The 27,712-nt window shown below is 41.8% G+C and overlaps 1 protein-coding gene across 3 annotated transcripts in view; it reads right to left on the bottom strand.

Moving 5' to 3' along the window:
* MME (membrane metalloendopeptidase) overlaps positions 1–27,712 on the bottom strand; it is an 85,010-nt gene that overhangs the window by 12,438 nt on the left and 44,860 nt on the right. For all 3 annotated transcript variants that reach the window (XM_075004081.1, XM_075004080.1, XM_075004082.1), the window contains exons 11-18: positions 26,255–26,391; positions 26,061–26,154; positions 20,098–20,226; positions 18,816–18,914; positions 13,863–13,943; positions 12,550–12,653; positions 5,408–5,466; positions 401–520 (exon numbers count right to left, since the gene is read on the bottom strand). In XM_075004081.1, coding sequence (XP_074860182.1) covers positions 401–520; positions 5,408–5,466; positions 12,550–12,653; positions 13,863–13,943; positions 18,816–18,914; positions 20,098–20,226; positions 26,061–26,154; positions 26,255–26,391 — 823 coding nt within the window. The remainder of the gene's footprint in view (positions 1–400; positions 521–5,407; positions 5,467–12,549; positions 12,654–13,862; positions 13,944–18,815; positions 18,915–20,097; positions 20,227–26,060; positions 26,155–26,254; positions 26,392–27,712) is intronic.

Below are 27,712 nucleotides of genomic sequence, written 5' to 3'. Positions count from 1 at the left end.
CTATTATGACTGCAGCCATGAAGCTATCCTAGTGCCTCTATAGTAGTGTTATCATATCTGCACTTTCAGAAAAGAGGGCATCCCTGAGAGGGAGTGTATCTGTATCAGTGTCTACCAACTCACCTTGTATTAATGGGTTATAGTATACATATAGCATACTAATACAAGGTGAGTTGGTAGATACTGACAAACACCTTCTTGGGGGTGTGCTCTATAGTGCTTTGGCTGCTGCACTCAGAAATCACAACAGAGACCAGCAGTGCAAAGTGAATGAAACCAGGATCAGGCCCTACAAGCCCCATATTTTTATTTGCTAGTTAGAATGACTAAGCTGCAAAGTGCGCTGTCACTAGTTTAATGTCTACAAGCAGCATTATCCAATGGAAACCAGGAACCTTACCGTTGTCGTCAAATCCATGAGTGATTTCATGGCCAATGACCATACCAATGCCACCGTAATTCAGTGATTTGGATTGAGAGGCACTGAAGAAAGGTGGCTGCAAAATGCCTGCGGGGAAGACTGCAAACGAAGAAAAGACAATTAGGTATGCATTCTTTGTTTCCTGCACTCAGTTTTAATAACTCATTCATTCATCTGGGATCACTTATAACATTTTTACTTTACTACAGAATCACATATGTGAACTTCAGTGAGGAACCCAAACTGTTTGGCAGGGGTACACCTATTTATGTATGGCAGGAAATGAAGATGAAAGAAAAAAAATCAGGGAAGCATCGTGCACACATTTGCTCAGAAAACCATAACTGGCTTTTACACTGGATCTTTGCTGTTATGTGCAGCACAAAGAAGTAATGGTACTTAGCATTTTCACACCCTCTGACCACTCTAGCAATGTTAATCAAAGGCCTCACAGCACCCAGTGAGGTCAGTGACTGTGACAGGAGAGTGATTAAATTATTTGACCACCACAGGGAGTCAAGGTCAGAGGTAATACCTTATTCTCTCTGTAAATGAGATGAAATGATTCCTTGAGAACCAATATGAGTAAATTACATGTGTAGGGGAAGATTTGGGCCACAGGGATTCCTTTACTCAGTTCTGTGTTCATTTATCTAGGCCATTGACAGAAAAGCAAAGAACTAAAACCTGTGTTTCAATTGTGATGTTTTCTTGGAAGAAACAGAATTAAAAAAAAAACTTTAAAAATGTGTTTTCCTCAAAAATGAAGTGGAAAATTCTGTTCTGTTTTGTATTTTATGTAGATTCTTGTTCTATAGTCGTCACTGAGGTTCTCAAAACTACAAGGGATTAATTCTCATTGTGAATCTTATAGCTATGGAACTACAATATAATAGGAGTGATGAATTATAGTGGACAATTTTCCCAAAGAAAGAATAGAGAAAATAAATATGTTCAGTATTTTGCTATAAATCCTAGGTTGGTTTAAGACCTTGCTCCATATAGTGAGGGAGTGAGAATTAGAAAATATTAAAAAGGCAAAATAACAAAACCTCACAATAATTGTCCATGCACATTGTCTACTCCAAATAATTAGCAAATTGATTTATTACCACAATTTGTACCATAAAACTAACATCCAAATGCTTTGATGTTAAATATTTACAGGAAGTTAATAACATTAAAGCTACCGTGTGACAACTTAACTATTGGCAAAACTGAGCAATATCAAATAAAGCATCAGCTGATTATATTCCTATAAAGACATGTGACAGAATGCCCCTATGTAATTACAACCTCTACATTACTGTAATAATATTTGTACTTGTGAAAACTCATACCATGCTGATCAGCAATATCATGGTAAAATGTATGCATCAGTATTATGTATGAAGTTATAAACTTCCCCCTTTAGGATATTAGAAATGCATGTTCAGACTCACATAGCAACAAACTGGTCAAACACACCCGTCTTGAAAAAAACTCTGTGTACGTATAGATAGTTGGGTTTTTTTTGTTCACCTAACAGGGAACATCCTTCCACACAGACTTTCATTCCTCATTCTCAGCTGAAAGAGGGGAAGACTCACACTATAAAAGGAGGGTCAAAGAGCTCTCTGCTCTTGTAGTTTTAAACTTGGATGATAACAAGGGCATAGTTGGTACCTCACCGCACATTACCAGGCCACCGGCTAACAACTGGTAACATCAGTGAGCAAAAATTATCTCAGTTTCAAGTGTGAGCTGAAACCTGAAATTTTGGTTTCAACTTTTCATGCAGATATTTAGTGCAGCCTTTCTAATCAAATCAGCTTGGGCTGCACTGTCTCTGCCTCTCATCTGGGGCACCAGGTGTAGCATACCAGGAGGCTTCCTCCTTCCCCCATCACTCTTGCTTTTCCTGTGCTGGGGCCAACAGTACTGTAGTCCCCATCAGTATTCTCTACAATTTATGGGTGGCATAACTGTTATGTGCACCAAGACATGCAGATGTCCATCACCAATAGAAACACAGGCTGCCCACTGTGGGTGGCTGTGGGCACTCTGCTGCTCTTCCAGGCAGCACCTGAATCTCTTCTGAGCGGAAGTCCAAGTACTCGGCTTGCAGGGAACTCTGGTCCCCATGCGCTATAAACTATAAACTTTCAGTGCCTCTCTAAGCGTGAGTCCAAAGGCAATGGGGAGTTGTGAGACATACTTGCAGACCTATGAACAAAGTATGAACTGGCTCAATAGAAACCTATGGCCCTAGGACTGCAGGGTTATTTTGAAATTATCTAAATTTTGATTGGAAACAAAAGCATTTTTTATAAAAAGAAATAGTCCAATCAAACTAGAAGCCTTCTTGGAAGTATTGCCCTTAGAATTCCAGTTCTTTGTTATTCTGGCTCTGTCCTTAGCTCCACAAAATCAAGGGGAGCAAGAGCATGGCATATATGATCGAAGACATTACATTAACTCTTGTTTTCTTTTAGGTAGAAAATACTTACAGTAAAAATATTATAATGTAAATTTATTCCCTTGGCAACCAGCATCCATTCAGCTCAGTGCATGTGTGCCTACAGGGTGCACAATGGGAAGCCCTTTCTGCTGTGCAATAAACTGACATATGTTCTCAGAATAAAGTTTCAAATTGCAGTTGAACCTCCTGCTGGCAGTGACAATGTTGCAGAAAAGTGACATCATTTTTAACACTAGCAACTTGAGAACTCAGTGGAAGAAACTGCACACCAGTCTGCATGATGATTTAATCCTTCATTTGAAGACTGTATTGTAAACTATCATTTTAAATATTAAATAACCCCGATTTAACTGCAATGAAATCAAGAGGGTCAAATATTTTCCATATAGGCTTTCTATATGTACACCAGTAACACATTATTTCTTCTTCTGGCACCAATGCAAGATCAGGTCCTTTAGTTTCTAAACATGGTACAGAACTGCTTTCATGCAGTAATAAAATTACATATGGGCATTGGTGTCTCCAAAAGGCTTATAAAGGCCATCTGTGAGTGTCACTTTTGTCGTGGTGTCCCATATGAAGCAAGATACTACAGATGAAAAAAAGCAGCAATAAAAGATACAGAAATTGAAATAGACACAAGGGGAGAGGTCCTCTGCTGTATGCACCTTGTCACACGGCATGGGCGAACGTATTATCAGGGTAATAATTATATGTGCACCTGCTCAACACAGGTCAGAGTGGACTGGGGATGTTCTAACTTGTACTAGTTGCATATGGTCCCAAGGGTGCCTCACCCTTCCTAGTCTCAGTCTTTATGCTACTCCTCTCTGCTCCTGACATGCCATAGCTTCCTTGCACCAGAGGTTGTATAGTAACAGTGAGGTAGCTGTGTTAGTCTGTATTCTAACAAAACAAAAGGAAAGCAAAAATACTGGCTGCGCTTGCTCTGCACCCACAGTGGCTTTCTCCTTGCCACGGGGAATCTCCAGTAGGGGCCTTATGAATAGTTTCTTGAGTAGTGTTTCTCTGCCCAAAGAGCTTCCTTTTGTGAATCCGTAAAAGTAAGGCATACCCAGTAGGGCTGGGATTTAGGGGTTCTGCCCTTGGCACTGACCTCTGGGTGACTGAGAGAACACCCCTTCAACTTCCTGTGCTTCCAATTCTCTACATTTCTGTAAAATGAGGATAATAATTCTGCATCTATGGCATAGACATGTTGTGAGGAATAATTAAAGTTTGTAAAGTGCTTTGAGATCTCTGAATGAAAGCATCTACATTGGCACAAAGTAAGTTATCTAGAGTGAAAAACCTCAAAGGTTTTCTCATTATTACTATATTCTTTTCTTCAGCCAGAGCCTATTCTTCTCTGTTTATAAAAGTAATTTGTCATCTTTTTATTGTTTTTCTTCTATTTTTAAGTTACATACAGTCAAATAAGGGCCTTGTAGACTGATACAACAAGGTTTCCAGCTATGCCCAAAAGCATTTGTAAAGTTATTTGATTATTATTGTGTTTTCTCTTCTTTAAGCTGTTTCTGTGCTGGGTTTAATCAGCCAGGTTGAAATTTTTGTATTTTGTTTTCCAGTACAAAGGAAACCAGAATGAAATAAAGATGAAATATGTGATAAAACAGGCGCTTCAGGTCATCTGAAAATGACATATACTGAACAGAAACAGGAACCAAATTGCCCCCGGACTCAACAAGATTTTACAGAAATATACTTTAGAGAATGTGCAGTGTGAATTGAGGTTTGAGATAAAATGACACATCTCCTCAGCCTATTGCTGTGTAAATCAATCTACGTACAGGCTAAAGCGAGCTACATTTACGTTTCAAGGTGATTTAACATAGGGCCATATTCTGTTACTTTGTCTGGTCTTTTCTCTGAGAGTAGCCCTGTTGATTAGATGATAGTACTCTCAGGGGAGGGTATCTCTTCACATATGTAAGGGTGGGAAATTTATGGCCCATAATGAGGCCATGAAAAGGGATGCTAAGGGACTGTAAGGAATACGTTCAATAAGCTCATGCTTGCACTATTCAGCTGGGCGTAATTTACTGTCCTGACCAAAGCCAGAATAAACAGGCTTTGTGTGAAAGAGTATGGAGGAGTTGTAAGGAACAGTGTTCACCCCAATGTACAGACAGAACCCTGGGCAGCTGAGGCCACTGATCTCTTTCTCTCAGGCTCCCACAATTACTGCAACTCCTGTGTTTCCCCTGGACCAGGTTGGCGTTCACTACACCTGTGTAATCTTTGACCCATGGGCCACAATTCTTTCTCTTCCACAGCTGAACTCCAAGCTCCCTTCCTTGCTGGCCTATGCAGAGATGGCACATTTCCAAGTTATTTCGTGCACAGAAAATGTAGAGTCCCCATCCATGTAATGAAACCAATGTTCTGCCAGTCTGAGGGCCTTTTGCAGTCCATATGCTATTAAGTGCATTTCACTTTCAGGGCTTAAAAACAAATCACCAGGCCATTAACAATTGTACCTTCAGCGTGCTAGTGAATCTTACCTATCTGATTCCTGCTTGCAGAATAAAAGGCATTGACGACAGCTGCCCCACTTATCCACCTACAGAGAACACACAAGGAAGACTAGTTAGAAATACAATTAACAGTAACCTCGGCTGGACTTGGGAACAGACCAGGGAAATTATAGTCTTTTTCACTAGTTACTGACAATATTTATATTTCCTTTTACTGGCATTGGACTGGCAACATTTCAAACACAAAAAGTTTGCGTAAATCCAGATTGCATATCTTCAAGTAGTGCTGTACACCAGCAAAGAGGATTATGATTTCAGAGCATTTATGATTCACTAAAATTGTGCTTATTGTCTTATATGTCAATGCTTTCAAAATCCATCATCAGCCATACTGTAAGTCGAGAAACACAGAGAGGAGACTTGACCCTGTGTCATCACACAGGCATATAAAGCCCATGCAGGTCTAGACCCCACTTCTGAACAACTGCTAAGGAGCTAGCCACTCTAGGCTGCCAACCAGCAGCAGCTGTGACTAACTTATGCTCCATTTCCCACAGACCATTGTGGACACAGAGTATGGAAAATTTTGCCTCAAGGATTTGATAGACAGAAGCTCCATGAGTCCTGAGAAGCTCCCTGACTCAAGTAAGCCTAAGAGGTGTTCCAGGGAGTGCTTAGGTAACCAGGTGGCTCTTCTATGGCTGCCATGACTGGTCCTGCTCCTTGATGTTGATTTCTTGGCTTGGCCTCTGCTTGATTTGGACTTCAGTGCCTGACTCAGACTCTGACCTGTATTGAGCACGGCTGGGATCTGGCTATGAATTCCCCTGCCATAGGTTTGCCCCTGCTCTGTTTCTCGACTCTAACTGACCCCACTGCACTCCTGACAGGACAGATCTTCCAGTCAAACTGATTAGAACCGTACTTCTGCAAGAACGCAATGCTGAGCCGTTCTTTATTATCAAAATCGTTCCCATCTACAGGGAGCTGCAGAGCACTGAGCACACGGAATTCCTTTAAACTGGAGTTGGCAGGTGCTCAGCACACAACTGGCTCTATGAGCAGTTCAGTGCTGTCATTGCTGTATTTTGGGGCCTCATAAATGAACTGTGCCTGTGAGGTAGGAGACTATTATTACTCCCTTTAACAAAAATGGAAACCCACGCATGGGGTCATATAGGAGGGCTGTCACCAAGCCAGGTCTTCTTGGCTTTCAGTCCTGTACCTTAACCACAAGACAACCTCTCCTCTCCTTATAGGGTCAGGCTCACTGTATGGAAATACTTGATAAGTCTTGGCCATTTTTAGTGTCCGAGGTTTTTTTTTTAAACTGCCTTTCACTGGCACTCTTCTTAAGATGATTTCCTAATCTGACACCTAGGACTAGACATTCAGTGAAGAAACTCCAGCACCCTGAGTAGTGCACATGTTCAACTTGCAGTATTGGAAATAAAGGTAATATATTCACAACGGTACAGAGGGCCGAAAGGAGACCTACACAAAGCTAAGTCTTACTTAAGACCTGAGAACAGGGGAAGATAAGTGGTACATGGGACTTTTGCTGGCTCACTGCATGGGGCTTTATTTCACCCTCAGTGATTAATTTAGAAAAGTACCTCCGAAGATACCTTTGCCCACAGAAGAAAGGTGATACAATCAGCAGAAATTGTCTGTCTACTGTCAGTTTGGTATTTATATTCTATGGTGTGAAAGTCCCGGAAAGGCCTGCCAACTTTGTGATTTCACTGAGTGAGAAAGTTCAATTTATAGAATTAACAGAGATGCACCCCCCCAATACACAGAGGATTTCTGAATTGTAACTAAGAATGGTTTCCTGTGGCTCTCTTTCACATATCCATAAGCCAATTATTTATCATGGGCTGTTCGTTTATGGTCTGTTCCATGTATGGGTCAAGTAGAGTCCTGATGTACTGCCACTGACTTCACTGCAGAAAATCTGGCTCTGTACACCTGATTCTGTATCTCACTAGTGACACACTCCAGGATTACATCCAGTGAAGTCAGTGGAGTTATATTAAGGTAAGAAAGGTCAAAATCAACCCATGAAGGCTGATTTCCTTTGAGGCACAAGAGGTAGTAGTCAGCAATGTGTAGTTTGGCTTATGATAACAGGATAGGTTTTTGTTTAATATCAATAAAAGCTGACCCCAGATGCTCCAAGCTAGAATATAACCCTAATTGCTTTATTAGGCTTATAAAACAGGCTTTAATACTCTACTTTAAATTTTCTCATCAGACTTTGGATTAGTAGGATGATATTATGACTGGTCTATTGGCTAATTTATTGCTTATAAGTAAAAACAGTTACCATGATAGTGCCTTTTAAATTACAATAAACAAACAAGGTGAAAGATCATCTATTCTGTTCATGGTTCATGCCTGAGATAATGACTATTGAGAATGAATGAGTAATAGGTAATAAATCCTTCAGGCCTGATTCTCCTCTCACCTACTCAAGTTCTGCACACTGATTTCAGTGCATTTACTCTGCCGAGCACATTGGTGTAAGGTGATGTCTTCACTAGAAATGCTGCAGCTATGCTGCTGTATCGCTTCAGTCTAGACACTCACTACAGAAAGATGAGAGACTGCCCATCTCTCCCGTCACTGTAGTTCATGTGCCTCACCAAGAGGCAATAGCTAGGTCACAGGAAGAATTCTGCTTAACCAGCTCATGCTGGGATGTAGATTTTTCACAGGCTTGCACACCAGAGCTGGCTGAACTAATTTTCCAATGCAGACCCAGCCTACAGACACAAATACATTACAAACACCTCAGTGGCCCAACTGCAGCCACACTTCTGTAATGTAGACACTTGGTACAGTGACCAAAGTGGCCATTGCTGCAGTACATCTACTCTTGAGAAGAGGTAGCTATGTGGATGGAAGAGTTCTTCCATCTGCTTAGCAGTGTCTACACCCAGGCTGGTTTAACTATGTATCTGAGGGGATGTAAGCAGCCTCCCTAGCTTGACCTAAGTTTTAGATGTAGAACAGGCCTTCATAAGCGTCTAGAGACAGACCCAACTTGATCCAGACTAACAGTTCTAGGCTGGACAAATAACGTGAGCAAGCCTGGGAGCGAAGACAGAACAGAGACTAGGCAGCTGTTGCAGTGGGGAATGTATCTTTAGGGTAACAAGAAGTGAAAGAAGAACAGAAAAACTAGCAACCACAGCTGTTTATCTAATGTGAAGAATGCAGCTCTGACTTGGTAAGGGATACAGACAATAGCCTGGACAAGAGAGGCACTGATAAAAGGAAGACCAGGTGAGTGAGATAAACATGACACTGAAAAAAACCCCTGAAAGCATGAGAAGGCTCTGAGTTAGATAAAAGAAAGCAAGGACATAAGATGGGGGTCTCTGACATGCTGACCTGATGAGTGAGTAGAGGGGAGAAAGGAGAATGTAACCTTTGGGAATATCAAACTGTATTTATCCCATTATAACTAAAGTAAGAGGTATTGCTCTTAAGTCAATGCTTACTGAATACAAAGATACCTGAGTCATGCAGGCTTCTGCTTTGTGTTAGTATGATTTTTTACTCTCTTGTACAAAGATTGTGCTTGAGTCTTATGCTGCTTAAGCATTTCTTATAGACCACCCCAAAGACACAAAATAACCTTCAACCTTAAACAAGGGGTAGTGAAAGAAGGGTGCCTGGAGCCTACTTTGCTCAGGATTCTTGATCAAAGGGACATACACTAAATTCCCCTCCAAGAAGGTGTACACTACACAAAATGCAGCCTAATGTGTGCATAGGGAATAACTATGGACAAAACCCAAGTGCAAGGTGACAGGCTGAAAAAGTTTACCTGGAGTCTTTTGGGACTCTTACAAAAAACAAACAAACCACCTAAAAAGATAAATGGAACAAGCCACTTCTGCAGCCCTTACATATGGTGATTCTAGCAGGCTGTACTCCCATTTCGGCTTGGGTCCAGTGAGTGGCTAAAGCAGTCAAAAAAGTGGGCAGTGCTGGCAGGGGAGGAGGTTGCCAGGACAGCCAGGGAATTGGCTGATATGGGATACACTTGTTTCAACCTCCAAGTAGAAAGAAAAGGTTCTCTACTAGCCACCTTGTGGTGAATCCTCACCCCATTTTGCCATGGGCTGTGGTGGAACAATTCATGTATGATAGCAGGGGGTAGATCTGGTTCAATAGCCACAAAGTATTATCTCACAACAGGTGAGAAAACTGAGAAATTGAGGCTGCATTAAGGCAGTTTCTTTAAATCAGAAAACACAGAGTAAAATTTACAAAGAGCTTGAGAAGCTGTGTTCTGGTCTCAAACAAGAAGAAGCAACAGCTGGTGAGTGAATCATCGCCTTTAAACCTAGTCTACAACAAGTAAGTTCCTTCCATTCTGAAACTGGTCAATACTGAACATCTTCTCAAAAGATGGACAGGGAACATTTTTAAAGCTCATGGCTGATAAATGAAATTGTAGCTTCAAGGTATGCTAGTGAAAGCGGAGTTTAGCTGAGCCCAGATGAGAGAACTGGGTAAAAGGGAATTGTATTGTCAAAGCAGAGTGAAAACAAAACTATCACAAGAGAAGTGGGTAACAGACAGTGCAAGCGAGAGAACTGATGAGAGGGATGTGAACAAATTTACTAGTTAGCTGCACTCGTACAGTTGCATAGACGTAAATGTTTAGATCAACAGCTTTTAGTCTGCAATACTTACAGGCGGGCCACTAACTTACGTGACCTATGTGAAGTATCAGTAATATTTCAGGCTGGAAGGTAGCCTCCATGACCATTTAGGGCCATCTGCTCTTTAGCTTTTTCACAGCAGCTTCTCCACCTCCACAGATACGTCTGCATTACGAGCACTAAAGGGAGACAGCAGGAGTACAGCCACTACACCATACTATAGTGTAGACACTGTAGTGAAGGAACAGGTTTTTCCACCGCTGTAGAAAATCCTGCCCCTTAGGAGCAGTAGCTAAGCAGCAGTGGAAAAGCTCATTCTTTGGCCTAGTCATATCTACACTGGGGCTCAGGTAAGGTTAACTACATTTCTCAGGGGTGTGAATTTTTCCACACCCTAGCTGCGTCTACACGTGCACGCTACTTCGAAGTAGCGGCACTAACTTCGAAATAGCGCCCGTCACGTCTACACGCGTCGGGCGCTATTTCGAAGTTGAAATCGACGTTAGGCGGCGAGACGTCGAAGTCGCTAACCCCATGAGGGGATGGGAATAGCGCCCTACTTCGACGTTCAACATCGAGGTAGGGACGTGTAGACGATCCGCGTCCCGCAACATCGAAATAGCAGGGTCCTCCATGGCGGCCATCAGCTGGGGGGTTGAGAGATACTCTCTCTCCAGCCCTTGCGGGGCTCTGTGGTCACCGTGGGCAGCAGCCCTTAGCCCAGGGCTTCTGGCTGCTGCTGCTGCAGCTGGGGGTCCGTGCTGCATATACAGGGTCTGCAACTAGTTGTTGGCTCTGTGTATCTTGCACTGTTTAATGAAAGTGTGTCTGGGAGGGGCCCTTTAAGGGAGCGACTTGCTGTTGAGTCCGCCCCGTGACCCTGTCTGCAGCTGTGCCTGGCTCCCTTATTTCGATGTGTGCTACTTTGGCGTGTAGACGTTCCCTCGCTGTGCCTATTTCGATGTTGGGCTGAGCAACGTCGAAGTTGAACATCGACGTTGCCAGCCCTGGAGGACGTGTAGACGTTATTCATCGAAATAGCCTATTTCGATGTCGCAACATCGAAATAAGCTATTTCGAAGTTGGGTGCACGTGTAGACGTAGCCCCTGTGAGCAATGTAGCTGAGTTAACCTAAGCCTTAGTTGTACATCAGATCTAAAGTATCTGATTAATTCCTTTTTGTGGCTTCTTATATTGCAAGATTTGCCCAAAATGTGTGTAGTAATTAAGCCCTCATCTAGGTAGACAAAACTCCCAGTGGTTTGACTATGCCTCACAGCCTGGTCATATTTATTAGGTAAATGAATACATGATGGATTGCATATGTACTATATTTGCATTATGTTTCAGTGCTCTCAAGCAGTTATTCTGGTATCATTCTCAACTCAATACCTCACAAGATTGAGTTCCAAAAACTTACCAATATGTGCAAATGCATACCATCAATAGAAACACAAAACCCATCTGTGGGCACTGTGTTAATTAGCTGGGCAGGGGTGTTTGAACTTCTACTGAGTGGCTGAACAAGAACAGAGCTTGTAGGGAACACTGACTGGTAACACCTGTGATGACTTAGGGTTATCACATGAGTCCAAGCATAAATGCTTAGCATTCACTGTCCAAGATATATTAGCGCAGCGTCCACACAGTGTGGAGAAATGTGCACAATGTTCATCAATGGTAGCAAACTTCTAGTTTCACTAGAACGCAGTTCTATGTGGAACTGAGCCCTAGTGAAAAGCTTCAGAGGCACCTTAGAGACTAACAAATTTATTAGGTCATGAGCTTTTGTGGGTAAAACCTACTTCTTCAGATAAAAATAGAGTAGAAAAACTGAATCTAGGGGAGGAGATTGGGTAGGAAAAGAGGAGTGGAAAAAAGGAAGTTAATTGTCACTAGTAAGGCAAATTCTGTTGGCCATGTCGTATTCCTACAAATATCAAAGGTAGGGAAAATGGCCTTGTAATGCATAAGCCAGTTAAGATCTCTATTCAGGTCAAGGTCAAATGTGTTAAATTTGTAAATGAATTCCAATTCAGATGTCTCCCTCTGTAATCTTGTGGTAAATTTATTTTGTAGAAGAATGGCTGGCCTTCCATAATGGAATTACAAGTAACCATTCTTCTATAGAAGAATTTTACCAAAAGATTACAAAGGGAGACATCTGAACTGGAATTCATTTACAAGTTTAACACATTTAATTGTGACCTGAATAGAGATCTTAACTGGATATACATTACAAGGGCAATTTCCCCACCTTGGATGTGTCTAATATCAAATTTAATTTGCCTCATTAACTGGTCCTATTAGTGACAAGTAATTTTATCCCCCTGCCCCACCCTCAGCTCTGTAGTAGTGAAATGCGGAGTGCAGGGGAGGAGGAGTGCAGAAGAAGTGTGGCCAATCCCAGGCACTTACCAAAGAGCCAGTTACGTTTTACTTTAGACACATTTGCTAAACAAAACACAAACATTTCGGATACATACTCTTCTTTGTCCACCTTTTCTCTGAGCTTCTTCAGTCGTTTCCTTTGGCTAAATATCAAATTTTGAATGATGTTCTCAAAGTACTCATACTCTTTGTAGTTCAGCTAAAAAAAGGAGAAAGAAAAGAAAAATGATATTGCAGGTTATTTATTCGACTGCTACACAAGAGGGGCAGGGTTTAAAAACGTCAAACAGCAGAGAACATCTGGAGAACACAGATCCCTGGCAATGTTCTCTCCAATCTTTTCCATCCATGTGCAATTTGTTTACATCCATGTATGGAATAAAGGATGGTTCTCAGAGTGATGTATTTCCTGTGAAACTTTCTAAACCACAAAAGCAGATCTTGGTTTGCAGTTCTCAGTAATATCATCATTGAGTATCACAGCCACATAAACACAAGGGCATATGCTAATACAATGTAGTAATGCAGCATATCCCAAGGAATCATTGTTTGCCACCACTAGTTCGTAGTTGTAGATTTAGGGCTGGATTTTGCCATCATTACTTGGACGGAGTAATACCTTACTCGAGAAATCACGGAATTCAAATGGTGGTGGTGCTTCTCTGGAAAGGTGCTGACACCCTTGAGTATGTTTGTCAGATCAGGCCCTCAGGTTGTTTTAACAAGTTATTCAGAATTTATGACTCCTCAGTCTTTTTTAGAATTAAAAATATTAACAGCACTTTGCACGCCTACACCACCTTCTGTCTGAGGATTACAATGTGCTTTACCTACTTTAAAGAAAGTTGTTCTCACAAAACCCCTGCAAGGTAGAAGACAATTACGGGCCAGTTTGCAGATAGAGGAACTGAGATAGGGTTTATGTTAAGTGACTTGCAGAAAGTCACAAATGAAGGGCCAAATTCAACCCTGAATAGGCACAACTTCTTTGAATTCCATGAAACTGCAGTTGCCTTAAAGTGAATCTGTTTAATTCATGTACAGCTTGTGGAAATACTGCACCTGACTCACCTCTGCACTACTCCTGTTCTTTGCTGATATAACTCCATTGGAATCTGCACTTATGCACCATCTTTGAGTATGACTTAGCCTATACCCAATGCAAATTACAGCACTACCTATGCTGGATCAGCCATCTGTGCCACACTGCATATGGAGGGTGGAAAGTACAGAGCCTAAATCCACCCACACTCTGACTCTAGCACATCTGAACTCCAGATCCAGGCAGCCCAGGTGGTGGTGAAATCTTACACCTTATATCCCCATATAGGCTAGTATTACAATCACAATCTAGTTCCTAAGAGCCCTTTCTAATTATTGTCTGCGTGTTACCTTTGTAGCTACTTACATCTTGGTATTCATTATTCAGTTTATTGATATCAGTTATGATTTCATCTGGATAGCCGATCCTCTCTCTAATTGCTTTAGCCTAAAAGATATAAGATTATTTAAATTAATTCTTTAGTACATAACAATCTAAATACAGCTATACTTCAGAGATTATCAGATACTAGTAATATAACAGATGTTTACAGGCATGTATTTATAGAAGCCTTCAATCTCATTGCATATAGATTTTGTTGAGGTGTTTTTGTTTTCTTTTACTGTATGCGGCTGAAGGATTGTAAGGGTCAGTGGTTAATTACTTTGTGACTCTAAAAGTATTTGGAAAATGTGTCCCATTCAGCAGAAATGCTATTGTTTTTTTTCCTGTTAAACTTTATATTACAGCCAAATCTCAGTAGCGGTTTCAAGTGGAATATCTATTTCAGTGAATTGAAGATTTTCTCAATGTATTTGAAATTAAATTAATGATAGCAATTTGCGTAACTTCAACACAAGACAGGCAAAACAGTCTTGAAAAAATCTCTGTGTGGACAAGTACATTATCTGGGGAGATGGGAACAAATTGAAGCTGTGAATCTGAATACACCCAAACTTTTGTGGACAGGAATCTTCAGAATTTGAACCAAACCCCAGGATTTGAACACCCCTGTCCAATGAGGGGTTTGTTTAAAATTCATATCTGAGCTTTTCAGCCCAGATCCATATAATGACAATATATGTTGTGTAGCTGAACAGTCTTTTTTATTTGATGCTGCTGCCAGAAATAATAAAAAGCCTCATGATAGTAAAGACCTCTCCAGCAACCCATTCTGATGTTTTCAATACAGAAATGCCACAATGAATTTAACTGCGAAAATCAATTTAACCGCTATGTCTGTAAGTCCTGCTCTGACTGGCTATGTACACAAATAAAAAATGTTAAGTAACTCATCTCAGTACATTTGGGAATTTAGTAGTAATTAGTTTGTTTGAGATGCAATGATTTTTGTCAAAACCATATTCATTTGAATCTGCACAGTCAGGCAAATATTTCTTAAGTTGGAAAGGCTGAGTACATACAGTATCCATAACTAATTACAGAACAGAGTGTACTATGCAGGGCTTTTTTTCTGGCAGGATGTATTGGAACAGAGTTCTGGGACCTTTCTTCCATTAGAACACCAGAAAAATTTTCACTGCTAGTCATGCAGAAGTGTGGGGAATGGGGCAGGAGCCCCCACCAACACAGGCAGGAGCCCCTGCCACCCTACAGCAGCGCAGGGACCAGGGCATTAAAACTGAAGGCCCTAACCCCTATGAGGAATCATCAGACGTGAAATTCTGGTACATTATTTTTCTAGAAAAAAGGCACTGATACTATGGGTTCTCAATACGCTACCTTGTTAATGAACCACTCTTGGTCCCAACATACTGTATTGTTGAACTGTTGTTATAAATTGTAACTGACTAACCTTCATGACCAAGGATGTATCTAAATATAATATATTATTGCATCTACATTGCATTATTATGAAATGAAAGACACTAACGTAAAGCAAAACGCGCAGGGAAGCATGGTTAAACTCATTGGAGAACGCTAGCTTTGAACTTTCTGATTTTAATGTTGCAATGATAGTATCATTTTATATGTTGCAGAATGTAGAACCTATTGAAAAAACAGTAATACATTTCACTGGAATTTTTCAAAAATATTTTTTTCCAAATTTTGAAAAATATCAAAATGTTGACAGTTTTACAAGTGTCAAAAAAATGACCTGCTCAATAGTAGATTAAAAAATAATCACAACATTTTTAAGGTTTTCTTCTTAAAAAAATAATTGGAGACAGCACTTGATGAAAAATGCCATTAAAAACCTCAAAATTGGGAAAATTTCAACCAGTTCTAGAATATGGTTGATAAATGCAAATTAATGCACATACTCCCAACTATGCATATAAAATGAAGGGGTGTAAATTAGCTGTTATCACTGAAAGAGATTTTGGGGTCATGCTGGGGTCATGAGCTACGTCTACATGTGAATGCTACATCGAAATAGTCTATTTCGATGAATAACGTCTACACGTCCTCCAGGCCTGGCAACATCGATGTTCAACTTCGACGTTGGGCAGCACCACATCGAAATAGGCGCTGCAAGGGAACGTCTACACGCCAAAGTAGCACACATTGAAATAAGGGTGCCAGGAACAGCTGCAGACAGGGTCACAGGGCAGACTCAACAGCAAGCCGCTCCCTTAAAGGGCCCCTCCCAGACACAGTTGCACTAAACAACACATGATCCACAGAGCCGACAACTGGTTGCAGACCCTGTGCATGCAGCATGGATCCCCAGCTGCCACAGAAGCAGCCAGAAGCCCTGGGCTAAGGGCTGCTGCACACAGTGACCATAGAGCCCCGCAGCGGCTGGAGAGAGAGCGTCTCTCAACCCCTCAGCTGATGGCCGCCATGGCGGACCCCGTTATTTCGATGTTGCGGGACGCGGATCATCTACATGTGCCCTACTTCGACGTTCAACTTCGAAGTAGGGCGCTATTCCCATCCCCTCATGGGGTTAGCGACTTCGACGTCTCGCCACCTAACGTCGATTTCAACTTCGAAATAGCGCCCAACACGTGTAGCTGTGACGGGCACTATTTCGAAGTTGGCACCGCTACTTCGAAGTAGCGTGCACGTGTAGACGCGGCCATGCTGTTCAGTGTGGAGTTTCAGTCAAAATGCTAATAGAGTTTTAGGACTCATTAGGAAAGGCATATATAAGACATAAAATATCAGAAAACCACTGTATAAATCTACAGTATGCCCACACCTAGAGTACTGTGTGCATTTTTGGTCAGCCCATCTCAAAAAAGAAATACTAGACTTAGAAAAGGTCTGGAGAAGGGCAGCAAAAATGATTAGGGGTATGGAACAGCTTCCATCTGAGAGAAGTATAAAAAGACTGGGACTGTTCCGCTTAGGAAAGAGATGACTAAGGACAGATATGATAGAGGTCTATAAAATCACGAAGGGTGTGGAGAAAATTGATAAGAAAAAGTGTCCTTTATGCCGTCACATAACACAAGAAGCAGGCTCATGGGAAGACATTATTAGGCAGCAGGTTTGCAACCAACGTGTCAGGAATTTGGTACTGCAGCAGAGCTTGTCTGGAAGCAGCTTCATCATTGCAGCTGGCCTGCAGAAAGTGGACTGATTAGACATGCTGCCTGATTGGGTGCTGATCACAGAAGGCTGGCTTTTTTCTCTGTACTCATGCTGTTCTACCATCCCCCATATACCTGCTTGTGCCTCACACCCAAGCTTGCTTCTGTCCTGCCCCTGCCTTGAGCCTCTCATTGTTTGCTAACTTGCTCCATCCAGTTTCTGCTGTCATTGGACCCACAGCTCTGGCTCGTGACTATCAATGCCTGTTTGATCCTTATCAAAACAAAAAGCAGTCAAGTAGCGCTTTAAAGACTAGCAAAATAGTTTATTAGGTGAGCTTACCTAATAAACTATTTTGCTAGTCTTTAAAGTGCTACTTGACTGCTTTTTGTTTTGATAGTGTATAGACTAGCACGGCTTCCCCTCTGTTTGATCCTTGTGACTGGTACTTGCTTTCTGCCTTCTGGCTTGACCCTTGGCTTCCAATGGCTGACTATGGCTTTGGCTCTGGCCACTAGGCTAGACAGCCTGCTCTGGCCACTATGCACGACTGCTCTCATCTTGGACAGCTGACAATAAGGAAGTACTTTTTCACACAATGCACAGTCAGCCTGTTGAATTTCTTGAAGGGGATGTTGTTAAGGTCAAAATGTAACCAGTCTCAGAAAAATAAAAAAAAAAAGAATTATCTAAGTTCATGGAGGATAGATCCATCAATGGCTATTAGCCAAGACAGTCAAAGTGCAACACAATGCTCCAGGTGACCTAAGTATCAGATTGCCAGATGCTGGCACTAGACAACAGGGCAAAGATCATTCCATTAATGCTCCTATTCTGTTTGTTTCCGCTGAAGCATCTGGCACCAGCCACTGCTGGAAGACAGGATAGTAGGCTAGGTGGACCACCGGTTTGACCACTACAGCTTCTATGTTCTCATTAGAAACCATTCCATTTGTTTATCTCGTCTACCAGTGAAGGATGGCTTCCCACAATCTGTTGTCTAGTGTTTAAGTCAACTTAGTTTTAAATGTCTCAAGCAAAAGAATTCCAGCTCTGCTCTTTGATGGCTATTGTGCAGCTCTCACTGGCCAGGAGTTTTTCAGAATATTCAGCCTAATCCCTTAATTTCATGCCAGTATTCCTAAAGTCATGTCAGTGCAGTGAATTGCCTTAAATCAGTCATTTCCGTCTTTATACCTTGCAAATACAATATTTGTAGACAGTTATCTACTCCCATTGTCATTGCTTAGCACAGTGGTTCTCAACCTTATCTATACAGAGATCTCCTGTTGCTGGTCAGAGTCCTCCCAGTGACCTTCCCATGTAACTAGGCCTTAACTGAGACTGCCATCTATTCAGCAACATGGGAAAGGCCTGGTGGTTGTGAACTCCTGGTTAAAAGCCCACGGATTAGCTGAACCATGTATATTTTTTAATTTTAACTTTTCTGCATCAGTCATTCCCATTGAATCTGAAAACTGAATGAGGCATGTGGAACTTTAAAATCTAAAATTATGTATGTGATTGGTACCCTTTTAAGGTTTGGAAAAATTCTATTGTCATCCTGTCTGAGTCTTATCCATGGTAGCTGTGTTGAATGGAAATTGACCATGACAATGATATGGGGTTGAATGTAATTTCTAAACCAGGAATTCCATATTGCACCAATTTGGTTCTTATTATTCTGATTTAACTAAAGTCAAAGTAGATAAATGCAACGGCATGACTGTCTGATTAGATTTTTTGGTCAATTTAACAGTTACAAGACTCTTTACTACAAGGCTGTAAAACAAATTAACACTTTTTTTAACTTACTTTTTGTTCTGCTTTCTTTTTGGTTTCTGCATCCATCCAAGTGAGTTCATCCAACGTTTTTACAAAAACGTCACGGATTTGTGAAATCATTTCTTGAACCTGAGAAAAATAATCAGACTATAGTAAAACCAACCAATAATTTAATCATAATCTGTTTTGTACATTCTTGTTACTCACATGGCATATTTACTGAGCAACAATTAAAAAAAATCTTAGAGTTAATTTTGTCAAAAAGCAAATTTCCAAGTGGTAGGTGTTAACTATAACTATCACTTAAAGAATTAAGAATTTTTAGCTGCTACTATTTACTTTAGCAATATTTATTTGGGAATACATTATGGTCAGCATTCCTAAAAAATTTATAATTAGACAGTAACCTGGCAATGATAACCATAAAAGAGAAATCATGTATTTTCACAGCATTAGCCATAATAAAACACTGGTTTAAACAGCTAAATTCACCCTCCTTTTACTGAGAAAATATACCTTACAAAGTAATTTTACTTAAGTAGTTAATTCATCAGTTTATTTTAATTAAATTGATATAAAACAGTTTGTTTTCAGAAAAGGTAATCAAATTCAGTGCCTTGCTTTGTAATCTCCTCTACTTTATGACTTTGTCAGCTGTAATTTTCAATGACTTCCCTAATCTTCACTGACATCCACTCTTATCATCATTTGCTAATTGCTTGTCTTACTGTCCGGAGAAGGTAATATGCACAAGCCCATCACCACAGAGTGCTGACAGGAGCACTTCCCAACATATTGCTGAGTAGCATGTTCTCCCCTATTCTTAACCCAACCTTAAAAACATCTGAATCTGGGAAATAACATTTTATGATTTTGCAATTAGTGTTGCTTATGTACTGGATGGAGGAATTAAATCTCTCTGCTTAGAAACATGTAATATGGCATGATGACATACTGTTAATGTTTGTCAGATAAGGCAAAGATTCTGTTGCACTGACAAGCTTGCTTTCCTTTTTCTTTTCTAGTCCTTGGTAGCCATTAGCATTGGAAAGAAACAAAGCTACTTATATGTCCAAGGAACAAATTCTGACACTGAATGAATCAATGTTGCAGCTCCCATTTATGTCAGTTGGAGCAGCTGCAAGCATTCCAAGACAGAATTTGCCCTGAGTTTCTGCAGTGGAATGAAATGAATGACATCAGCAATAATAAGTTTCAACAACACTAACGTGAAGCGAATTTCTCCTATATCGTTCTCTAGTAGACTTAACCACTTAGACGGTAGACAAGTTCAGTGAATTGAAAACATTACCACATGTTTACTGTTTCCAGCAAATGCTTCCTCAACATACAGTCGTCCCACCGCATTCTCCATATTGCTGTTGACATAGTTTGCACAACGCCGCCAGACAGCAGTTTCTGATGTTGTACCATAAAGCGCCTGTTAAACATAAACATTAGATGAAGGAATGATGGCAAAGGTCAACATAATCAGAAGGGGACTGGTGACTGATTGCCAGACTATCATTTGGGGTCTAATCTACCCTCAGTGACTGCATTTAATTCTTATTAGTGTTAAATCAGGATGAGGAATACTCATTAAATTGAACACCCATCTGAGCAAGTGTACACAAATTACTAGCAACTTTCCCTATGCCTCCAGCAGCCACAAAGTGGGGGAAGAAAGAAAACATCGTGAAGGGGAGAGATAACAAAGAAGTTGTTGTATGTAACGCCTTCTGGTTCCTAGATATGAACAGCAACCCCTTGCTCCACTAAGGCTGACCAGAAGGCAGATTCACACCCAGAAGAAGAAAGTGGAGCTGCCAGGAGCTCTTTAAGGCTACGTCTACACGTGCACCCAACTTCGAAATAGCTTATTTCGATGTTGCGACATCGAAATAGGCTATTTCGATGAATAATGTCTACACGTCCTCCAGGGCTGGCAACGTCGATGTTCAACTTCGACGTTGCTCAGCCCAACATCGAAATAGGCACAGCGAGGGAACGTCTACACGCCAAAGTAGCACACATCGAAATAAGGGAGCCAGGCACAGCTGCAGACAGGGTCACGGGGCGGACTCAACAGCAAATCGCTCCCTTAAAGGGCCCCTCCCAGACACACTTTCATTAAACAGTGCAAGATACACAGAGCCAACAACTAGTTGCAGACCGTGTATATGCAGCACGGACCCCCAGCTGCAGCAGCAGCAACCAGAAGCCCTGGGCTAAGGGCTGCTGCCCACGGTGACCACAGAGCCCCGCAAGGGCTGGAGAGAGAGTATCTCTCAACCCCCCAGCTGATGGCCGCCATGGAGGACCCCACTATTTCGATGTTGCGGGACGCGGATTGTCTACACGTCCCTACTTCGATGTTGAACGTCGAAGTAGGGCGCTATTCCCATCCCCTCATGGGGTTAGCGACTTCGACGTCTCGCCGCCTAACGTCGATTTCAACTTCGAAATAGCGCCCAACACGTGTAGACGTGACGGGCGCTATTTCGAAGTTACTGCCGCTACTTCGAAGTAGCGTGCACGTGTAGACGCAGCTTATGAGTGCAAGAGGTGGCATCTGAGCAGGGGTTCCACCTAGTCAATGCCCCATGTACACAGGCATCCCCACCTCTCCACCCATAGCCACCTATTTCGGAGGTAGCCCTGACCACTTGAAGGACTCACTGCAGAAGGGGGTTGTCGGTACTTATACCAGCAGCGTACACCTTGCAAAACTTTTGCCATGCTATTTCATGAATAAATGAGGGTGCAGAGATGTGATGGTGTGGCATCATAACAAAAATATTACAATGGTAGGGAGCAGACTCTAATTATCTGGTGGCTCCCTGGAGCCCTGTTCACTGTGGAAGCAGTTATCCCTCACTTCAAAACTGTAGATGAGGGACTGCATGTACGAAAAGCTACAAAATTGCTGCACCTTGCACTGAATTAATGGCAATGAACAGGAAAACCACTGATATTTCCTTTTATCCCAACATCACATAAAGAATTAGGGGGAAAGGAAAAGGTCTTCTGAAAGTATTATCGGGGCACACTGTATAGAACTGTCTACAGCAGGCCTCCCTACAGACCTTGCATTGTTGGAGCTTTTCCATGACCTCTCTGTGAGTCAACTCTGTCACCAAATAGAACAGAAAATTCCCCTATTTCTAATTTTGCTTCCTTTTACAGAGACAGACACACACATACCCTGCACGAGGGGAAATATCATTGAAATGCAGAACTGGAATGACAGGCTGGAGTTGATTCACTTATAACTGCAGCAAAAATAAATACAAAAAAAATTACACTAATGCAATATTGGGCAATAAGTGGCCAGTGGACTGAATAGAGTTCACCAAAATTAACCACCAGTTGGTCACCCAATGATTTATGTAACTGCATGTCCGAAGGTATGGCTGCCCACTGCTCTGGTTGGCTATGGACTGCTGTTCCTGGACAATAGGAGCTGCAGAACGCAGTGTGGACTGGGACACCACTTCCCACAGTTCCCATTGGCTAGGAACAGCAACCGGCAGTCAACAGGAGCTTCAAATGACTGTACCTGTGGACACTCATATACATTAAACATCTGGCAGCCAAGATTTGGTCCACCCATGCACTAATGTCATGTTAACAAAGGGATTTTACCTCAGAAAGCAGGGGTCTAGAGTTACTAGGCCAGCCAGGCTGTGCTCAGCACAAGTCAAAGATAGACCATGAAAGCAACCTCAGTGCTGTTTGGTTTTACACTAGCTGCCTGCAAGCCAAAGGAGTAGAGGGCTGTTGCTGCGCTGTTGCTCAGGCGGACATTGTGACTTACTACCTGTTGCTTCCTCATACCTGGCTACAACCTAAATACATGGGCTATCCAGGAGAGATTACACTGGTCACTTTTATTCAGGGATTCTCTTATACCTGGGAATCCTCAGAAAGCTGCTTTTAAATCTTTTGCATCACCAGCATGGCACAATGAACTGGTAAAGCTGGATTCTAGATTCATGGGTATAACAGGGCTGGTAGGATCCCATTAGAAACCATGCCTCCATCTTTCAGTATTGTATTGTGCACAAATTCTCAGCCACAGTTAAATTAATTTTTATTTTCTGTTTTTTAAATAAAAGTGGAAACAAGATGGTGCCCAGGCCATAGCTGAAAGGGAATAATTATGTCCACTATTATAAGTTATGTCAACTTCAAGTGTTATGGATCATCATAGCAATGCAAGCTGTTTTCGTTGCCTTTTCAAGCCTCTCAATAACAGACCTGCTGGAAGGGAAGGAGCCATGACTTGCTGCAACTTCAGGGAGCCTCAGTTCGGCCTGAGGGAGCAGACTGGAAATCCAGTGAGCTATTGTCATAGTAATGCAGGCTTGTCTGAACATGCAATCCAGCAATCTGCCAGGTGTCTTCTGCTGAGATTCTAAAAGTGGTAGCAATTTGTTTGATGGCCTTTCTGCTTATCTGTGACTATCTGATGCCCTTCTGGCATCTTCATCTGTGACTATCAAGCATTCTGTAATTCTGCTTCTGAATACCTGAAACTTTAAATCAAAGAAATGTGCTAGGGTTGCATAAGGGGAAACAATAGTTCTATGTGACACACTGGTGAGGCTGAGTGTGTGAGGCACCACATATCTTTGTTTTTGTGTGTATCTGTATGTGGAGTATTGCAACATCTGCTGTTAGCAAATTAACAGAAAAACTATGTAGGGTATCGTAATTTTTTTAAAAAAAGTTTTAGAACATTAATTCTGAGATATTTCTCTGCAGTATTTGTTAAGAACACAGTAAGGCTGCGTCTACACGTGCACGCTACTTCGAAGTAGCGGCACCAACTTCGAAATAGCGCCCGTCGCGTCTACACGCGTCGGGCACTATTTCGAAGTTAACTTCGACGTTAGGCGGCGAGACGTCGAAGTCGCTAACCTCATGAGGAGATAGGAATAGCGCCCTACTTCGACGTTCAACGTCGAAGTAGGGACCGTGTAGACGATCCGCGTCCCGCAACGTCGAAATTGCTGGGTCCTCCATGGCGGCCATCAGCTGGGGGGGTTGAGAGATGCTCTCTCTCCAGCCGCTGTGGGGCTCTATGGTCACCGTGGGCAGCAGCCCTTAGCCCAGGGCTTCTGGCTGCTTCTGCGGCAGCTGGGGATCTATGCTGCAGGCACAGGGTCTGCAACCAGTTGTCAGCTCTGTGGATCTTGTGTTGTTTAGTGCAACTGTGTCTGGGAGGGGCCCTTTAAGGGAGCGGCTTGCTGTTGAGTCCGCCCTGTGACCCTGTCTGCAGCTGTGCCTGGCATCCCTATTTCGATGTGTGCTACTTTGACGTGTAGACGTTCCCTCACTGCGCCTATTTCGATGTTGGGCTGAGCAACGTCGAAGTTGAACATCGACGTTGCCGGCCCTGGAGGACGTGTAGACGTTATTCATCGAAATAGACTATTTCGATGTCGCAACATCGAAATTAACTATTTCGATGTTGGCTGCACGTGTAGACGTAGCCTAAGTGTTTTATACTGTAACAACTTTTAAGTTATAACAGAATAGCTGTTCCCCAAAATTGGTTTCTTGGTTAAGAATGAGTGCAAAATTCATTCCAAAGGGAATCCCAACCCCCTCTGCCCTCTCAGAAATTTGTGCCTGAAATTAAGGACTTAAAATTAAAAATTGGTTCCTCAATCATAACCACACTGTCACTAATAAATTGATACAAAGTATTTTTGCATCCTTTTTTTTATAGGGCCTAATTTTGTAAGGTACTAAGTTCCATCTGGAAGGTACTAAGTGCCCTCAACTCCTCAGGGCGGGGCTCCTCTGAAAATTTGTATTGTGATACCTAGCTCTCTCAGGGGTGTAAAAAATCCACAACCTGAGTAACCTCGTTAAGTAACATAGTTAAGTTGACCTATCTGCCCATGTAGTCAGTGCTTAGGACATTGCAGAATTCTTCTCTCAGCCTCACTGATGCCTCTTGGGAAGGTGAATTAACTACAAAAATGGGAGAACCTCTCCCATTGCTGCAATGAACATCCACCCGAAGCACTACCATATTTTAAGTGTAGCAAGAGTCAGTACTTAGCATCTTGCTGGACTGTGCCATTTAATGTCTGCAATATTGTGAGCATAGTGTTGTTTACGGGTTATGATACTGCAAGGTGCTGAAAAGCTTGCAGCAAGTTAATAGTTGCTGAGATGCCCAGAGCTGTAACAGGGAACTTTTGCGCCTGGGGCAAAGTATTATTTATGCTCCCTCACTCCTCCAAATTAAAAATGTCTCGAGTGATTATTATTATTTATGCACCCAGTGACTCCTGTGAGTTTCACCAGGCTCCCTTCAGTGCCCCACAGCCCATGGCTCCCTCCATCTCCTGCATCCCTTTTGCCCCCTCTGCCCTATTCCACACCCCTGGTTCCCTCTCACTGCCCTCTGGCTCTCCAAGCCCCCTGTTGCCTTTCTGTCCTGCATAGCAGCAGCCACTGCTCAGCCCAGCCCCTTTGCCCAGGGCTCTCCCCTCCCCACCTGCAGGCTGCAACTCTGGGAACTGGGGTGGACAGAGCCTAGGGCTGCTCAGGGCTGGCTCCAGCCCCCCGCTGGGAACAGCAGGGTGCTGGGGAAGGGATATCCCCACCTGCAGTGTCCTCACACACCCCACAGGGAGCAGCTGTGGCTTAGCCCAGGCTCTGAATGCACATGAAGGTGGCAGCAGCATGGGACCAGGAAACCCAGCCCTAGAGGTAGGGAGCAGCCCAGCTCCCACCCCCACCCAGAGCAGAGGGCCAAGCCCCGCAGCATGGGAGAGAGGATTAACTCCTTAGCTCCCAGAAGCTGACCACCCAGGCCAAGGTGGGGCCAGCACAAACAGTCCAGAGAGAGAAGAGAAGAGGCCTTGTACCTTACTGAAGCTGTGCCCTGATTCACTCACCTGGGGTGAGTGCTCTGCTTGTCCCACCCTCATTACGGTGCTGGAGTAGCCATAATTATTTGCACTGAAATATTACTGTTCTGCTATAAAACTGATCATGCATACACTTGATTGACTCAGATTTGGAATAACAGACAGATCTGAGAACAATACATTTCTAACCCACTTTCTAAGTATCAAGGATACATCATAAAAATTATATACACACTCCAGTAGGAGCATCAGCAAACCTACAGCTTTGTGTGTTGCAAAGTTCAAAATGTATTTAAAAATTATACAGTGTAGCTGGTTCTCTTATCTTTGGTGGGTGTTAAAAAGTCATCTTTAAAATTAAAAAAGAGATGAATTTCTGCACCTTACGAAAAGCACTCCTTGTGTCCTTGTAGTTACGGCTTAGACTGTTTACAAGATCCATTACGAATCGCCAAATCATGTAATTTTGAATTTCTCTGTGTAATAAAACAACAATAAGAAGCTGGTGATGTTTTTAGGCTTTGGAACTTATTGGCAATAAAATACAAATTTTAAAAACATACTTGATGTACCTACCTGGAAGTATATTTTTTTAGAATAGGCTTTAGTTTGGTTAGATATTCTGGAGCATAAACAACCACATCTTCTGTATTCTCAACATGAATTTCCACAGTTGCCATTATATTATTTATGAATGTTGTCCAGTTGAATTGCTGTGAAAAAAACCCATGCATTTTAGGAATAAGTGTTAAAATAAGACATAGTATAAAAAAAAGTGATTGTTGCCCATTTCCTTTTCGGATTCAACTATGTTTGAGTGAAACAAATGCTTCATAAAATCTTTTACCTTTCCTGATAGTGACATAACTGTAACTGCAGCCTAGTAATACTTGATTTTGGAGGATCTGAAATGTTACTACCCCAGGCTGATGGTTACTGTGAAAGATATGAAATTTGTTTTTTTTCTAAAATACAGTGATTTAAATGATTATACTATTTTAAAAATGGAAACTGTAAAGGATATTTTAGATATTTCAGGGTACTTTTGCTAACTTCTAATTGAAAGATTTAAAATTAATAATTCAATGAGAATCTTATTTTCATTTATTCTAAGGCTCCTCTGGGAGTCTAATAGAGCCTTGGTATATATGAGAATCTAGCCTTGAGCTCTTCATATGCACTAAGAGCTTGATACATAGCAAGGGGAAATGAGTAAGATGCATTTCAATGGGCTTTGGGGCATACTCTAAATCCTTTTACTCTTGCTCCCCAGCTGGCCATATTTTCACAAAGATGAGACACTTGAAAATGATTTGCTTGATAGCCATACTGTTCTCAGTGTAGAGAGGCTGTTGCATCTCAGACTGCGGGGAGGGTGGGTATCAGTAAATTAAGTAATGGGTTTGTATTTACATGGAGAGTATACAAAAAGATCAACATAGGCTACAATTACTTTAAAAAAAAAAGCCAAAGATGGTAGAATGCAAATGTGAATGTCAGGTACATACCTGTATAGAAGCAAACTAGATATATATTTGGATGAGCATCCTAGGAGTTGTATTTCAGAGTGACTTGGGCTGAAAGTCTTAGTAATACACTCCTGATTTTGGTTCCAAGTTCCCTTCCTGGGACCATGATCTAAGACTGTATTTTCAGAAGGTAAAAGTTTCACCCTTCTGCCCCATCAAGCGTAAATTAAACCCACAGCATTATTTTAATGAGAATTTTTCTCTCTTCTTTTCTCTAATTCTTCCATGGGATGGGTGGGGATGGCAGAGAAAAGGCCAGCTATATTCTGGCTCAAAATAACGTGTTTAACTTTAAATGTAGAGCCATTGCATAAGTTTATTTTTCAGGCTGTTCTGAAAAATCAAAGAAAAAACTTGCTTAGGATCAAACTAAGCATTTGGTTCAACCAGTAATGGAAAATTTAATCTTGAATTCCGGGTTTTTTTTTTAACTTTTTGCTTTGAAATGTCCTTCAATTTTATTTTAAAGTTGTAACTTTGAATCATAAAGGCTGTGGCCACACTT

The sequence above is a fragment of the Carettochelys insculpta genome, chromosome 10 (genome assembly GCF_033958435.1).
Source record: "Carettochelys insculpta isolate YL-2023 chromosome 10, ASM3395843v1, whole genome shotgun sequence".
In the NCBI taxonomy this organism is placed as follows: domain Eukaryota; kingdom Metazoa; phylum Chordata; order Testudines; family Carettochelyidae; genus Carettochelys; species Carettochelys insculpta.
Note: the sequence above shows the minus strand (reverse complement) of the source record. Positions and strands in the feature narration are given on the sequence as shown.